Source organism: Sorghum bicolor, chromosome 1, assembly GCF_000003195.3.
Source record: "Sorghum bicolor cultivar BTx623 chromosome 1, Sorghum_bicolor_NCBIv3, whole genome shotgun sequence".
Lineage (NCBI taxonomy): Eukaryota > Viridiplantae > Streptophyta > Magnoliopsida > Poales > Poaceae > Sorghum > Sorghum bicolor.
This window is the reverse complement of record NC_012870.2, coordinates 65,407,080-65,424,126: the sequence shown is the minus strand read 5'-3', so window position 1 is coordinate 65,424,126 and position 17,047 is coordinate 65,407,080. Positions and strand designations below refer to the sequence as shown.

The 17,047-nt window shown below is 39.9% G+C and overlaps 2 protein-coding genes across 3 annotated transcripts; one reads left to right on the top strand and one right to left on the bottom strand.

Moving 5' to 3' along the window:
- On the bottom strand, positions 107-9,638 carry LOC8080807. 2 transcript variants are annotated; one of them, XM_021449328.1, is made up of 14 exons: positions 9,366-9,638; positions 8,416-8,497; positions 7,573-7,676; positions 7,285-7,411; positions 6,801-6,895; positions 6,158-6,281; positions 4,961-5,041; positions 4,174-4,272; positions 3,930-4,085; positions 3,805-3,859; positions 3,655-3,728; positions 3,294-3,338; positions 2,332-2,499; positions 107-898 (listed from the first exon to the last, which is right to left on the bottom strand). In XM_021449328.1, the coding sequence occupies exons 1-14, from the start codon at positions 9,401-9,403 to the stop codon at positions 428-430; spliced, it is 1,719 nt and encodes a 572-aa protein (XP_021305003.1). In that variant the 5' UTR covers positions 9,404-9,638; the 3' UTR covers positions 107-427. The 2 variants fall into 2 exon arrangements, with proteins under 2 accessions (XP_021305003.1, XP_021305010.1); XM_021449335.1 differs by having other exon boundaries at positions 3,655-3,722; positions 9,366-9,535.
- On the top strand, positions 15,763-17,013 carry LOC8080805. The gene is made up of 2 exons (XM_002467789.2): positions 15,763-15,835; positions 16,264-17,013. The coding sequence occupies exon 2, from the start codon at positions 16,267-16,269 to the stop codon at positions 17,011-17,013; it is 747 nt and encodes a 248-aa protein (XP_002467834.2). The 5' UTR covers positions 15,763-15,835; positions 16,264-16,266.

Below are 17,047 nucleotides of genomic sequence, written 5' to 3'. Positions count from 1 at the left end.
CAAGTCCAAGAAGTACCATACACAAATTTATGCAAAACAAATTACAACGATTTATTTGACCATACTAGTAGTGTAATGAGAGTTCGTATCGACATTAAGAGGCACATTACCCTTTACTGTTTTTATATATTAAAAAAAGATATAAAACCCTACAAGGTAATCGGCTTTCAAATTATGTTACAACCATTAGCAAGAAGAAAGGTCTTGCCAATTCACACCGGACGTTGCGAGATGATACAAATCAATGGGGGCACTACAATTCCTACTTCTATATACACACGAACGTCCGTCCTGAAATCACCTGTTTCCTTTCCATTTTACATGTAAAACCAATCAAGCTGGACATCATCTGCCAACGGCAACTCTGTTACTATTAACACGACGGAACACGTATTGTCAAGGGAATCATCATGTATCTTTCCTCGTCTTAGTCGTTGTTCTTGAAGAAAGAACCCCATTTTTGTGTCAAACCATCTATCAGGCCGCCCGTACGGCTCTTCTGGACTACCAAAGTTGCTCTAGTGCCGTCCTCCCCATTGGCATTCTGAGTCACTTTCTGGGATTCTGCCGAAGCAGGTTTTCCATTGGTCATCTGTGTTGACGCTAAGGGCTCTGAAGAACCAGAAGCAGAGACCGAAGCACTGTTCTTTACAGCGTCGCAATCTGTAGTTTGCCCTTCACTGACTTTTTCTCCACTGTTGCAGACATTCGTATGTTTGGCAGGAGCATCGAATGATGCAGAGGCTGCATCTTGCTCCAATGCTGCAGCAGCCACACCATTGCTCTCTCTTACAGTATCGTTCTCTTTGGGTGCAGCATCAGATGCAGTGGATTGCACATTTTTTATATTTGACTGTTCATAGTCTTTCAGTGATTCAAGAATTGCTTGCATCAGCATCTGCATGTCAGCACAGCAATACAATATTGAATACTGATAGGCTTAGAAACACAAAAAGGATGAATCTTAAAAAATAACACATTCAACATAAATAGCATGCATCCCTGTTCTTTTCGCTGAAATTTGGCTTTTGCTGATGCTTATGATTTGTTGTGAGAGGAAAACACCGTTCATTTGCTGAAAAGTACTGCTGAAGTGCTTACATACCCAACAGCTCTAAGTCAAGTTCATGGTGCTAAGATCCCCATTTCAAATCGGAGCGCTTGTTTGCACCAATAGTCCCTAAGACCATGTCCAGTAGTTTCTCCATTATTCACTTTATACGGGGCTTTTTGGACTGAACCCTCCCAGGCAGACTCGCACCCAGGCAACGATCCAGACCCCTATGCGACCGAAATCGGACAGCTGGGAACACATGGTGCGCTAGGCAAGTTTGTCCTCATTTGGAGGGCCATCCCGGTAAGTTTACGTCTCTATCTCTTATGTTACCAACAGACTTTCTATTTCTTGTTCTCTAAATTTAAATACCCCCCCCCCCCCCCTCATGAACAGGACCCCAGCTGTCATCTTTATCCTCCCTTTCCCTTCTCTCACAGGCCATGAAAAGCACCAGTGCTTCATTACTCGGACTCTCATGGCCAAAAGAAATCCAGCACAACAATCAATCTCCCTCACCTGGAGAAGGAACATGAAGGCACAACTCCACTAGCAATGAATTTATGACCTTCAATTGTTGGGCTCAACAGCTTCAAAAAATGAAGGGGCAAAAAAGACAGAAGAGGCACCAGCACAAAAGGGGCTGGGGCCAGCAGGATGGGAACCTAAGCACGGGCATCACTCCAGAAGAGGTAGATGGGCCTGACCTGACTGGACGTCGACGAGCATGGCAGCTGGCAGCCTCACTCCAACCTGGCAAACTGATGGTGCCAGACTTGGCAGGGAGCGACAGGGACCAGACACAGGGGGTGGCGCGAGCAACACTGTGAGAACTGAGAAGGCACAGGTGCTCAACGCAAGGACACCCAGATCAGCAAGGACGGAAAAAGACGACGTGCAATCAGGAGGCTTGGGAAGTGGGAGAAGATTCTCCACAAGTGGAAAGCAAGAGAAGCGTTTTGGGCGTCCAAACTTTTGGAGGGCCTGATGGAGAAGCTGCTGGAGCACATATTTGGCCTGGGTTTTCTAAATATTGCTATTGGAAGCTGGATAGTACATCTGTTGGAGATGCTCTAAGTAGTGTACTCTCATCACTCAACCAAAGATTAATAAGAACTTATCAAGGCATGACCTTATGTTTAATCAGTGGTCCAGGCACCTAGCTATATTTACCCTCTGTTGAACTATGTATAAGACCTAAGGCACTACACAAGGAAGTGCTGCATAAAGGCACAACTATGACTCCGAAGGGTGAAGGAATTTGTGATAAGACTTACTCTATCTTCATCTTCCACGGTGTAAGGCATATCTGACAAGCTATCAAATGAGTACTCCACATACTCGCCATCATCAGAGGTTGGAGTCAGCAACCTTCCGTTGCGGCCGTTGGGAGGAGTTGCTGTTGACACACTAGATGAGGAGGGACCTTGATCACTATCCAAACCCTGTTAAGACAACCAAGTAAGAATATGTGTGGTTATGTTCAATAGGTGTAAATTAGCATAGCAAAGATTAGCATTTGACACAACAAAGCATTTCCACTGAAATTTATATCAGCAAAATATATGAACTTGGAAGGTAGCCCACGCACGTTCTTGAAGCAGATGAATTTGGTATACCACTACCACAACAAATGAGGCCTAACACCTATTTTAATTATAAATGCAACTCTGAAATAAACGATATCTAAATTCCATATTGCATTTCAAATTTCATATGTAGCACACTGCACACTCAATGCTGATAATATAATTTATATTTCATACAGTAACTGATCAAGTGCATGGTTTTTGGTACCTATTAAGTTCTGGCCAATCAGCAAGGAAAGGAATACACAGATGAGAACAGGAAAAGGTAGAAACTACAAAGGAAGATGGTCTTTTTAATGATTAAGATGTGTGATAAATTAGGAACAGTCAGCACAAATATGGTGCAATGCACTTATCATACTTGAACACATCAACCTCTCATGTCTTTCCTAAATACTTCAAATTTAATAGAAGTTTTTATTGGTCATGACATATGCTCTGGATTACAAATTTTCTATGACACCTTGTCGGACCCAGTATGCAAGTAATTGATGGCAATCAAGTATGTTATATCTTCCAAATTGCAATGGTTCTAGGATTAGTAAGGGTGATTTGCTTTCAAACTGTAAAAAGTCACAGTTAGGTATGATCAGATAAGAAACTTCAGTGTCTCAAAAGAAAGAACATGCATATCCTAAAGGGGAAAGTACCTCAGTTCGATCAGCCCTGTCTTCAGTGGTGGCACCAGATGGAACCTGCAAAAATAACAATAATAAGCCGAAGCTATGCTTGCTACCTCATTAAGTCAGAGAACAATGCATAAGGAGAAACATTTGGTTACTGAGGATATTGTGCCAAAATAACCCCCTTCTCTCTTCCTTCCCCTCCAATGTCCGCCCATTATTTGTGCTTGGGATATAATTTAGGGATGTTTTGTTTGGTCACATTTTACACAAGGAATGATTGCCCAGTAAAATACATTTAGCCAAAGTATTAAAAGATGGACGGAGTAAATAAGCAGTGTTTATCTAAGAAAACATTTTGAGTATATCAACCAATGGAAACACACACCTCCATTCTACTCATGAGCCTTCTAGAACGCAACTGTGCAATGGCATCTTCTGTCGTAGCCGCACGGGCTGTCCCTGAAACAAATCACATGGGTTCTTGGCTTCTTGCTAATTGTTGTACCAAGTGAAGATCAAATTTTGCAAATTGTACCTGTAGGTGATTGAGAGAACCTATACTCTATGTCCTGTTCTGTATCCCAATGACCCTATCAGCAGAACCTAAGGTAAGTAAAGCCAACATAATTCAATCAGATGTGAAGAACATTGTTATACTACCTGACCAAGGCTACTACGTGGTGTCAGGAAATAATGATCCTCTGCCACTTCAGGAGGGTTTAGCACATTATGGAAAAATATAGTGATTGAGTCAAAGTAAAATTGAGGACGTGGTGAATTGTGGTCCCCATCAAATTTTATAATGTTTTTGTCACCCTGCAGAATTTGGAACAACCACATATTACTAACTTGACAGACAAAAGGTCAATTGTGATTAACGTTGAAGGGAAAGATGGGAACTTACAATATATGATTCATATATTTTGTCTGAATGATGGGGAAGTATAAAATCATCCTCAGTTGCATGTCCAAACAAAGCAGGAACAAAACATCGTTTTGCAACCTGCAAGGTTACATTTCCAGTAGAAAATACACATTAGCATGCCTTCATAACAGAACCAGAAATAATGGGGCATTTCAGATAGTCCATCTTGGGACCATCCCATGAATTTCAATATTATACGAAGACTTATGCTTGGGAGGGACAAGGTGGCGAGGAATCAAACTCTTCAGTTCCTAACACCAAACAAATGTGCTATGTTCAGAGCTAAGATTTTATGATCCATCACCATCCTATTCAACACCAAACAACCTATAAGTGTTCCTATGATCTGTTGCAGCATTATTGAACAAGCTTGCATAGTTTAGTGGACGGTCATAAGAGAAACGGCCTAGATAGTCCCCTTGTTTACTTAAGGTTATGACATGAGAAGAAAGCAAGGGAAAAAGTGAAGAAAGGATACATAAGGCAACTTAACAGTGTAGGATGTAGTCATCCAATGTAAAGGACAAGAAAATATCTTTTATAAAAAATCTCCTAGCAGCTAATAGTAACTAACTATATTTGAGAAAGAGCAGAGAATCAACAAACATAGACCAAGGAAAAAAAAAGCAACATACTGAAAGTCAAGTCTTGGGAACAACATGAAATTTGACAGTGTAATATCAGAAAATATTCCTCAAAACCTAATGGCTGACACGATATCAATATTTAATGCAAGAAAATAACTTTATGTATAGATGATAATAACCTGAATGGTATCAAGATCCATGATGTCAAAACTAGCTTTCCTCTTGACAATCTTTCGCATATGCTGTATTGCAAGTTTGACCTATGCAACAAGCAGAAGTACCACAAAATTAAATGTAATATACTCTATGCAAGAAAAGCTGCAGACATGTATACATATATAAAGAAAGTAAATTCAATATAGAAATCAATTGAAAGTGATAATGTGATATACAGTTGTAGTTTAAAAAAACTAAGGTCAAAACAATGAATCCTGGTGGTAAACAGAAGGGTGGAAAGTAACAGAGATACCCAGCATCAGAATTAATATACTAGTAAAAATAGAGCGCACAAATTGGAGTCTGGGAGTGCAGAGGTCATGCACGAGTCCGGTTTACAAACCAAATGATCCTACTCCTAGTAACTGTTTGGCTAAAAAGATTAATAGTCCTAGTGTTCAGTTTTATCTAGCCTTTCCAGGTACTATCTAGTTGGCCCTGCGCGGTCCATACATGTGAAGCCCTCATTTTTGAGAATTTAGTTGATAATGAAAATCACTTGCTAGGACTGATGAATACTAGAAGGAAATTGTGAGTTACAATTTCATCTAGCTCTTCTTGTCTTGTTCATGTGGTTCTTTTTTGATGTATTGGTGCACATTCTAACTACTACGTTATTATAATCCTGCATTCAAGTGGTACAATAAGAGCATCTCCAAGGGTTTTGCATTTGAGGTTTGCATTTGAGTAATTTGCCAAAAAGCTCTAAAAGGTATCCAACGGTTTTGCATCTGGAGTTTGCAATTTGGGCAACTTGGCAAATGAGGGAGCAAACTTGGCAAAAATGTCAAGCTGTGGACGACTTTGCAAACCCGATCGCGTGAGCAAAGTCACGCGCGAGGAAAGCGCGCACGCCTGGAGACCTTCTATTTTTATCGTTTGCCAAGTCCAAATGCCAATTCCCTTGGAGATGACCTATTTTTATCATTTGCATTTTGTTATGGGAGTTTGCAAATAGCAACAAATGCCAAGTCAATTTGCCAAAGCCTTTGGAGATGCTCTAAGGTGTATATGTAACAGTAAGACATGATGGTAGTAACAGCATTGTAAAGCAAAAGCGCAGAGTGACTATCATGGCTGCCTAGGCAAACAAGCCCTCGACACATCAACTAATAGTAACAATTGCAATTTGCAAGTCCTTATCGACAAATTGTACTTACAGTGAATTTTGGCAGTGGATATTTGTAGGTGTCCACTAGCTCCATCATTAAGTCGACCAAGTTGGAGAATGGGCTATCAAGAACCATTCCTGCAATTGATGGATCCTCCGCTCCATACATTAGACTGAAAACAATAAAAATAAAGAGTCAAAGGATGAATCTGCCTTAAGAGGCATCGAAGATATATGGGCAGGGTTCAAAGCATGGAAACACACATGGAGGGAGCAAACATTACATATATTGTTTTAATAAAAAGAAGATAAATGTCAGGTACAAACTTAAAAATAAACATGTGGTTTTTTTTCACACCACCAGCTAATATAGCATGATATGGCTCCTATTATGCCATATGTGCTCTTTGGCTGTGGCAACAAAACTTAACTGTGGAAACAAAATCCTAATAGTTTCCCCTTATTTTACATTTTAATTATGATGATAAACGAGAAAAGGTTCCTTCTCTTAGGAATGTCCGAATGTCGGACATGTCATATTCTAATTCCTGGCCAACAGAATGCTTCAGGCCAAACACCAACTAGATTCACAACTAACAGTTGTCTAACCCTAAATCATATGGCTGTACTAAGCTGAACTAAGTGCTATCAATTACTTCAAGACCAGATTCATTTAAACACAAAGGAATTACCTTGTGACCGCACCCATTGAGCGACCCCACAAACCAATGCAAGATACATTCCCATCTGTTCGCAAATAGTTAACCACAGCTTTCAGATCTTCTCTCTGTTAAACAAAAAAAAAGTTCATCAGCAGGTGCTCTTTGATAACAATGCTGTGACAAAGACATTCACTTGGTGAAAATATGCCATGACAAAGACATTCAGAACACGAGTGAGAAACAAATGGTTCGAGGGGTGGGAACATATAATCAGGTGGAAAACAGAAATCACTCCATGCTATAGCTTTGATTAGTCTTCTATGCAAAGATTTATGGTGTTTCTTCAGATACTTCTGAACAAAAATCAACAAATGCCAACATATTTCATACAATTCGTTTCTCAAGTTTCCTGGACATATTTCTACAAACACTGAATGCAAAACTATACAAGAAAACTGAATCTTCGTAATAAGAACAAGTTTAGTTTCTATCCTCTATAAGCACAAGAACTCACTTCATTCCAGCCTAAGGTGACATGCTCTCCTTCAGAGAGTCCAGACCCTGAAAAGTCCAGTGTAAAGACTGTAATGTTTGATGGTAGAAGAATAATAGCGGCTTCACTAGCATCAGCTCTGCACCCACTGGAAAATAAATAATGTAGATCAATTAACACAAAGCCAACAGAAGAGATAAATATCATAACAAATGTATAAGGACTGGGCTTTGACTTTCTTATAGGTGACATACCATTTTCACTAGCATACGTTAACAAATACTAATGTTGGCGTGCATATAGCCTTACCTGTTTCCATGACAATATATGACACAAGGAAGAGCTTTTCCTTCAGGAACCACAACAGGCATGTAGTGACTACACTGCAACGTTTTTCCCTGGCCATTTTTTACCTGGAAAAAATACAGAGAACATTTAATCAAAGAATCTAATTGAAGAAGAACCCAAGTTTATCCCAGTCGGTATTAATCTTTCTGTTCGTTATTTTGTAATATATAAGCCATCTAACAAAATAACAAAAGGGTGCAGGTCAGTTCCAGTGTAAGATTACAGTATCACAGCAAAACAGCAACTAAGAACAGATGTTATGAGGAAGTTAAATAGCTAATAAAATAAAGAATGCAACTTTCATGTAAATATCCCATCCTCCAACCATTGGTAGCATATGTCCAAAAAATCAATTGCTGCATATCAACGCTCTAAAGTCAAACAAACTAGAAATCACTTTCCATGAATCAAAACACATAACCAATTAAAAGCACAGTCAACCCATTAATGGAATAAACAAACAGAAAACTTTCATTTAGACATCAATAATAAAATATCTACATTGCCGCCACACATCCATGGAACATTTTAATGTATGGATCCACATATTCTACTATCCCCTCAAACAAATACTGATTATTCCTGGATATCCGAAAACATAAACATAATGTATGATATCCAAAGTTACTCTGACATTGCAACATTTTGGGTGTTTGTCTAGCAGGTTTGCTCATTCACGAGACATGAGACCATTGTTCCCAATAATAATGCAACAGTTACTAGCACAGAGCCAAAAGATTTAGAGGTTCATGGACTGGTTTTAGTCTGTTATCATCATGATGTGGCATATATAGAAAATCTGACCTCCAAATCCTTCCTCAGGAACCATCTTCCCTTCAGCATAAACTCCTGCTCTAATAAATCATCATTTGGACTGTAGTCAGCTCTGTCATGCAATGAAATACCAGACCATCAATAACAATGAGTTACTCAAAGAGGCAAACAGCGTATGCCATCAATTGAATAGTTACAGAAATAAACTTGTCTATTGGTGGTAGAAAGAACTCCAGCAACCCTTGAATTTGAGAAAGACGATTTATGTTGTTGAAATGGAAGTATTAATGAAGAAATCAACAAGAGAGGATAAGAGCACAGATGCCACGCCCACACCAATAAGACCACAAAAGCAATGCATTCAATACCATTTTTAACATAAGATTTGATCATGGGTAATAGGTATCTTGTGAGATCAGTTTACTGGCAAGTATGCCAGTCTCACAAGAGGAACTAGATGGATGTCCATTTATAACTTCTCCCTCATGTCATGCATTCTCTCACACATTCTTAAAGATACTAAACAGCATTTGTACTAGCACTTATGAATCATATATAAAAGGCACAGGAAAACTATGAACTAACGGCTACTGAGCTGAACCAAAACAACAAGACTTCCAAATCCAGTAACCTACACAGGGAGCAAAACCAGCCACCCGGATGAACCGGATTGCAAGCCGCGCATACACATACACTGTCACCATCCTACATACATAAGCTCAAGACCAGCCTCCTGAATTGTGGGCAGTAGGGCACAGCACAACCCACGGACCGCCTGCCACCCCGGGAACCCGATCCAACTGCCGCCTCGACCGCACGCGAACCAAAACCAACCCCGGGAGGGGGCAGAGCGAGGCAGCGGCACACGTACACCGCCCATCCACTCCCACCAGAAAACCCTCTAGCCGGCGCGGGCCCAGATCCAAACCCACAGCACCCGAATCACTGCGGCGGGGGCACGGGGAGGGGGGAGCTCTCACCTGGGCGGGCGGATGATGAAATTGACGAGCTGGTCCATCGGCGGCGCGGGCCGAATCTGCCCCCCGGGCGAGAGACGGAGGGCGCGGCGCGAGATGGGGGGATTCGGGTAGACGAAGCAAGCAAGCTTTGCTTTCTGTGATCGCTTCCGATTCCCCAACCCACCTTCTCTTCTCGCCGCCTCCCCTCTCCTCCGGGCTTCCGGCTTTTTAATTGCTTCGGTTGCGGTGAGCGGGGTGGGGTGCCTTGCGTTTGCGTAGCTGCCTTCCCCTTTTCCGGGCTCCGCCTCGGCAGACGGCGACAGCGCAGGGCTGAAACGAATGCCGGTTTTCGCGTCTGGGACCCTCAGTTCTTCTGTTTTTTTTTATGCGCCATTGCTGCTCCGGGGCTAAGGCCTTGTTGAGTTTGAGAAAAATTTTGGATTTCGCTACTGTAGCACTTTCGTTTGTGTGTGGCAAGTATTATCCAATCATAGACTAACTAGGATCAAAAGATTCGTCTCGCGATTTACAAGTAAACTGCGTAATTAGTTTTTGTTTTTGTTTATATTTAATGCTTCATGCATGTGCCGCAAGATTTGATGTGACGGAGAATCTTAAAAATTTTTGGGAACTAAACAAGGCCTAACTTATTTTTTTCAGTTTGCCGCAGTTACTTGTCTTGATGACTGCGCTTTTTTTCACTTGCAACTTTCAAATTTCAGGTACGGTTTTCCAGTTGAGAATTCAGATAATCCTTTTTAGATTACGGAGAATTAAGATATTCCTAGCGGTCGTTTTCAAATGACTTTTTGCAAGATTCTGCGAACGCTCAAAAGTACATTTGACCCAGACAAAAAAAAAAGGACTGCCTCATTTTCGTGTTTTCATTTATTTATATATGGTGCTCATGAATTTAACAAATATCAAAATGGGTAATGGTTTTGCCGTTTTGGACCACACGTGCGGGTGCGGCACCGCACGCCGCGGCCCTACGGCAGGATATTTGCTCTTGTGAATTTGTACTCCCTTGTTTCCATATTTGACTCGTGTACTTCCGTGTTTCTCTTTCTCATATCTTTCTCATAGTATTTCGGTTACAACGACACTTTTGATTGATTGATACGCTAAAGAATGTCATTTTAGATTTAGTGTAACTCAAGCTGTTTTAAGTCTAACTAATTTATATAAAAAATTATCAAGAAGTTTTATATTATTGAGAGCAATTTTAGCATGGCTCATACGTGATGATGGGCACGAGGCCACAAGGGAATGGCACCCATCCATCCATGAATCGATGAATCCCACGAACTCAACGAGGTGCGCGCCGAACTTGTTGAGACAGGTATCCCCTAAGCGGATACCATAGAAGAACTCCTCCACGACCAAGCAGGGAGGGAGAGGAGCACGCGACCACCTTGGTAGGGGTAGCCGAGGAAATGGAAGCGTAATGAGCTGAGGGCAGAGGCCGGAGCCTAAGAGGTGTGGGCTGCACTGGGGTACCGATGTACTGAATCAGTGGCAACTCTATGAATTCTGTTTTCATAGCACTCCTTGAGATACTCCATAAAATTATTGGAACAAGGGTATATCTATAGTTTTTGTCGAGGTTTTCTAGTGTGGATCTGCATGTGTATAAGAGCAACTCCAAAAGACTCTTTGAATCTTTCCTAAATGGTTACTTCTTCGTCTAAAAAAATGCAATTCTAACAATGAATTTGGACGCCACGTATGTCTAGGGTCATTACTAGAATTGTGTTTATTTGTGGGGATGAAGGGAGTATGAAAATATAACCATATTCAATTCTCGGATCTTTTGCTAACCAAAAATAGAAGATGAGAATAGCTCTCTCCACGAGATATGAGAATGAAAAGATATTGAAAGTAATTTTTATGAAAACGACTCCCCAATTGAAAGAGTAGGATTTGAAAAGACTCTTGAAGATGCTTTAAGTGTTAGGTTTGAATAAGCCGAGCTACTTTTTTAAACATGGAGCCGGAGCTCTTCTAAACAAACCCTTACCATGCGGTAACGTTGATTATTGCACGCCATTTTACAATCAAGGCGTTCTCCTTTCCTCTACTCAAAGGTCTTGTTTAGTTTCTAAAATTTTTTAAAATTCTCCGTCAAATCAAATCTTGCGTCACATGTTTGAAATATTAAATATAGATAAAAAATAACTAATTATATATTTTTATCTCTAATTTATAGGACGAATTTTTTGAGCCTAGTTAATCTATGATTGGACAATAATTATTAAATAAAAATAAAAATGCTATATTAGCGAAATCAAAAAAATCGCGAACTAAACAAGGCAAAAAAAAAGAAAAGAAAATTGTGGGAATTTATGAATCCTATACTAACCGGCTGACACCCTACTAGGCCTTGTTTAGTTCTCAAAAAATTTTGCAAAATTTTTCAGATTTCTCGTCACATCGAATCTTTAGACGCATGCATAGAGTATTAAATATTGACAAAAATAAAAACTAATTGCATAGTTTGGTCGGAATTGATGGGACAGATCTTTTGAGCCTAGTTAATGCATGATTGGACAATATTTTTCACAAACAAACGAAAGTGCTACAGTACCTGTTTTGCAAAATATTTTGGAACTAAACAAGGCCAGTGTACTACGTATTCTCATCGCACCTGCAAAAGGCTGGGTATGCCAAGGCCTTGTTTAGTTCTAAAAATTTTTGCAAAATATGAATAGTACCACTTTCGTTTGTATTTGACAAATATTATCCAATCATGTACTAACTAGACTCAAAAGATTCGTCTCGTCAATTTTGACCAAACTGTGCAATTAGTTTTTATTTTCGTTTATATTTAATGCTTCATGCATGCGTTTAAAAATTTGATGTGACGAAAAATCTGGAAAAATTTTGCAAAATATTTTGAGAACTAAACAAGGCCCAAAGCGGCAAGGGCTCATCTGCAAAGTCGACGATCCCACGAGTCCGGAAGAGCATAGTAGGAGGAGTAGCTGTAGCCATTGCAGGTGGGGCACGTGCGCGGCATGATTTGGGCCACCCGCCGCCGAGCAAGTGGAAACCGGTAGGAGCTGTAGAAGCAGAACCTCCGCGGGGCCCGGCTTTCAGCGGCCACGGGCACGGCCTCCAGCTGGGCTTGTTGTGGAGTACCCGGTGCCCCAAAGCCCCCAGTTCCGTCCAACGGTTACCGGGGGCGACGCCGTGGTTGGGGCCCGCGGGGCAGCGGGGCCACGACGTGCGCGCTTTTGCCCCCGAGATGCGCCCTGCTGGCGCCTGGCAGACTGGCAGTGGCAGCGCTGCGGCTTCTGCTGCTCTGGCTGCTTTGACCGATGCGGTTGACTCCTCGTTGTCCGGGACCTGCTCCGTTGGACTCGGGCGCACGGATCGTCTCGGCAGGAGCGCAGCGGAGTACGAGCACAGTACTCCCTCGGAATTTAAAAAAACGCACATTTCGTTTTTTATAACGAGCCAGACTTTTCTGTGTTTAGTTAGATTTATACGGTAAGGTAGCATCGGCATTTATTTATAAATATATTTATTATTAAAGTATATTTCCCTACTAATCTAATATCATTGTATATATAGTAAATATCAGTATTTTTTATATATTTGATATTTGATTACCTTTAAATATTTGACAATTTGAAACACTTTTTCAGAAGATAGAAATTTGGACAAAGCCCTTGTCTAGGTTAAGGCTTTTGTTCTCCATGTGAGCGATAATTGCATTTTTTTTTTGTCTGCAGGTATTGTACACGATAGATGTAGATATGGATACAAGGTATTGTACATGATAGATGTAGATATGCAATAATTGCATTTTCTGTCTGCAGGTATTGTACACGATAGATGTAGATATGGATACAAGGTATTATACACGATAGATGTAGATATGGATACAAATTTTACGTGTGGAAGATACAAGTATAAGATTAAGATATAAGTATAGGATTATCTTTTTTTTTGACCGAAGTCAGCAAGAGAAACCCCAGCTTATTTTTTATTTTTTTATAATGCAGATCTATCTAAATTCGCTCCCACGATCTCAAGTGCTCTAACCACTAGGCTAGATGCCCTTTTACAAATATAGGATTATCTTATATCATTTTGGTATGGGCATAAGTAAATGCATTGGATTTCGTAATAATATAATACTATAATCGAATTCAGGGGTCTCACTGTTTATCTACATGATTAACAAGTATGTAGTGGCTTGTCGTGTCTATTTAATCAATTATTTATCCAGGTTAATCACTATTTATTCCGTTTATATGACCGATTAATCTTAATAAACTAGAGGATTCTTCACGCGTTGCCGCGAGTATAAAGAAAGAATATATATATATATATATATATATATATATATATATATATATATATATATATATATATATATATATATATATATATATATATATATATATATATATATATATATATATATCCTCACTATAGTCTACCGAGTCATTTTTATATAGCTTGATTATTAATAGTCGGTTTTCGAGGAGAAGAGAGAAAGTCATGTGAGAGAATAATGCTAGTAGTATGTGTGTATGGTAATGTGTAGGTAACTACATCCACTACTGAAATTATTTATGAGTGAGCTCTTACATGTGGCAGCAGGAGAAGTGGATGATGACATGGCTCGAGGAGGCGTGAGAGAATTAAGCTAGTGGGTTTATCTTTATAAGAGATATAGATAGCTAAATGATAGATGTCCGTTCAATCCATTTAAACATCTAGGCTAATGTTGGCGGGTATCATATTTTGATGGGTGTGGTGTGGGTGAAAATGTTACCAAAGAGTACAAATATGAGTGAAATTTTAGTAATTCGTCATGGGCCATGGTTATTTGTTTCACCCACACACCACACTTTATCTAACCTGCTGTCATCTCTCTACCTAACCATGTGACTCAGGGTAATTTGTACAAAAATTTCAGGATGATATAAGTTTAGGTCCAAGCTCCGAATAATCTTGTGGAACTCCACGAGTCCACGTTAAACACAACGATAGGGTACCAAGATGATGAACAAGATAAGAGAGATTGGCGATAAACCAAGTGATATCATAATGATCAATAATTCAGGTGAGGTCAAAATTGCTGCTGGTCCTCAACCATTTGCCAAAATATTCACTGACAGAATATGGTATTAGTTGAGCACGTAGATATGATCTATAAATGACGAAGAGTGTTTCAGGCCTGTTTGGATTTCGGGAAAAAATTCTTGTTCTTATGTTTATCCTATGAAATCGAACTGATTCCTATGATTTTTTCTACAAGATTCCTGTGGAATTCATGTGTTGCAAATGTGCCCTAAGTATCTGTTGACCAATTAATTGCATATATAACATACTAAGATGTGATCAACTAATTCATTCCTGGTCCTTATTTTTTTAGCAAAGAATGGGTTGAGGGCATTCTACGTGGAAATACTCCATCCGTCTATGTTATATATGTGAACGGAAGGAGTAATTTTAAACTCGCCATGGACTTAGCACATCCTACATGGAAAAAAATGTTTATTACCGGCATTGTAAATTCCCAACATGTGTTATAAGAACATCGGATGGGTAATAACTTATACTACCTCTGGTCCATTTTTTCTGGCGCAAACGTATATTGAGATTCAAACTTTAAAACCTTTGACAAAAAAATAGGCTAATAGTTTTTAACTATTATAATACATATTTTATATGATTAGATTTGTAAGAAATTGTATTATACAATGATTATAAGTTTATAAGTATAAATAATATAAAATATAAAGCAAATGGATGATTAAAGTGTAATCTAGGAGACTGTATTATTCTAATTTAGCTAGATAAAATGGACCGAAGAAAGTGATATGTTTCATCTTTATTATCAATAATTATTTGATTTATTACAACAATTAAACGATGTTTTTCTCCAGCAACCTGACAGGCTTCTTTATGTATACAATTTCATACGGTCGTGGGATGACATAAGATTGTCATTGATCAACATTGCCCGCAATTTAATAAGTCAATCTTATTATCTATTATGCACAGGAAACACATTTAATTAGGATGATTTTTTTTTTGGATATTTGAAGTGCAATGCAAATAAATATAAATACATTGTCCCTACAGAATTCCAAGACCTACGGAATCAGAAATTAGATGGTTGAGATGAGATATGACTTATTATTACCTTATATCCTGTCACATTCATTATGTGATAAAATATTTGGTTTATAATATATGAGACGTGAATCTTAATGAATCCGATTGCTATTTTATTGTTTTTATGTAAATTTTACCACTTGTTTTGTATTTTATCGTAAGCTGTAAATTCGGTGACGAAAAAGGGCTTTTATGGATAGCTCAGTGTGACACAACTGACGCTAGTCGATAGGTTCGCAGAGTAGAAAGAGGGGACCGGGGGGCGCGGAGAGAGTTTTTACACGGAGGAGACTCGTCGCTTGGCCTTCTCGCCCCCGCCGCCTCCGCCTTCTCCCTCCGAGTTCGACTTCGAGGTACCATTTGTTGATCGCCAAATCCATGTCCTGGCACGACCATGGTTACCGCTAAACCCTGAATAGATTGAATGTGTCGAATGCGCCCCAACCCAATTCTAAGGTTTCTGTAAAAAAATTCATTTAGGGAGTGCTCCTTGGTAGGGTTTTGGCCTTGGAAAAACTGCATCGTTGAATCTCGTTCTTCAGTTGTTGTGATTCCCAGCCCTAATAGTAGGTACAAGATAACCGTGATTCATGTTTAGATATGCGCCATACTCTGATGAATGCCTTTTTTTTTCTTGGTGATTCCTTCCCACATATAAGGTGTATAATTAACCTCTCAAAAAAAGGGTGTATAATTATAAAATTTCAGGCCTCTTGCTCCCTTAATTTTTATGCTCATCGGAATTTACTTGGGACTTACTGTGGTTTGGCTTGGTGGTTAGGATATGGAGCCGTCAGATTGCCAATCTCGTAACCAAACTAGTGGCACCCCTGTTCACTCGGATGAATCTTCAGACGCACATGCAGCTGATGTCGTCATGGAGGACCTGCTAGGTCCATCTCGCAAGAGGAAGATCGAATCATCATCAGTTGCACATGGCGGTGATGTTGTTATGGAGGAGCCTCAGGATGGTCCATCTCATAAGAAGGTTGACATTCATCAGGCAATTGACCTCATGAGATTTGTCTTCAGAGAAGGGATGCCTTTCCTAGACAATGGGTCTGGGAGATCTTTTGCAGAGAGGATGATTGTGGACATGTCAGGCTTCATGGTAGACATGATGTTTCAGGATCCTGGTATTTCCCAGCAGAATGCTCCCGGTCGGATGTGGACGATGACACCTACCCTTGACAAGGATATTGCCCATGCATTTGCTAAGGAAACAAGAAAAGGTATCGGCAGTGTGGTCCAGGGAGATTTCTATGGGATATTTGTTGATACAGTTCACATACCTAGCACGATTATGTCCTGTATGGTCCTGTTTGTGCGCTATCTCAATGGCAAGGGTGATGTGGTGGAGAGGCTTCTCGGTGTTGTGCCAGACCCTGATTTCCGTGGTTCATCTATCAAAGTGATGGTGGATTCGATGCTTTCTGAAGCTGGATTGAGTTTGTCGAAGCTGCGTGGTCAAGGCCATGGCTTGTTTGGTTACGACGATGAACTTTTCACCGAACTAAAGACACTAGTATAGTGCCCGTGCTAACGCTACGGCTTTTTTCAGAATG

Excerpts from the sequence above, each read along its gene's own strand:
- LOC8080807 (XM_021449328.1), bottom strand. The coding sequence starts at position 9,403 with ATGGACCAGCTCGTCAATTTCATCATCCGCCCGCCCAG. Across the intron at positions 4,086-4,173 it reads AAATATATGAATCATATATT|GGTGACAAAAACATTATAAA; the intron begins GTAAGTTCCCAT and ends CAAATTCTGCAG. Across the intron at positions 3,339-3,654 it reads GGCTCATGAGTAGAATGGAG|GTTCCATCTGGTGCCACCAC; the intron begins GTGTGTGTTTCC and ends TTATTTTTGCAG.
- LOC8080805 (XM_002467789.2), top strand. The coding sequence starts at position 16,267 with ATGGAGCCGTCAGATTGCCAATCTCGTAACCAAACTAGTGGCACCCCT.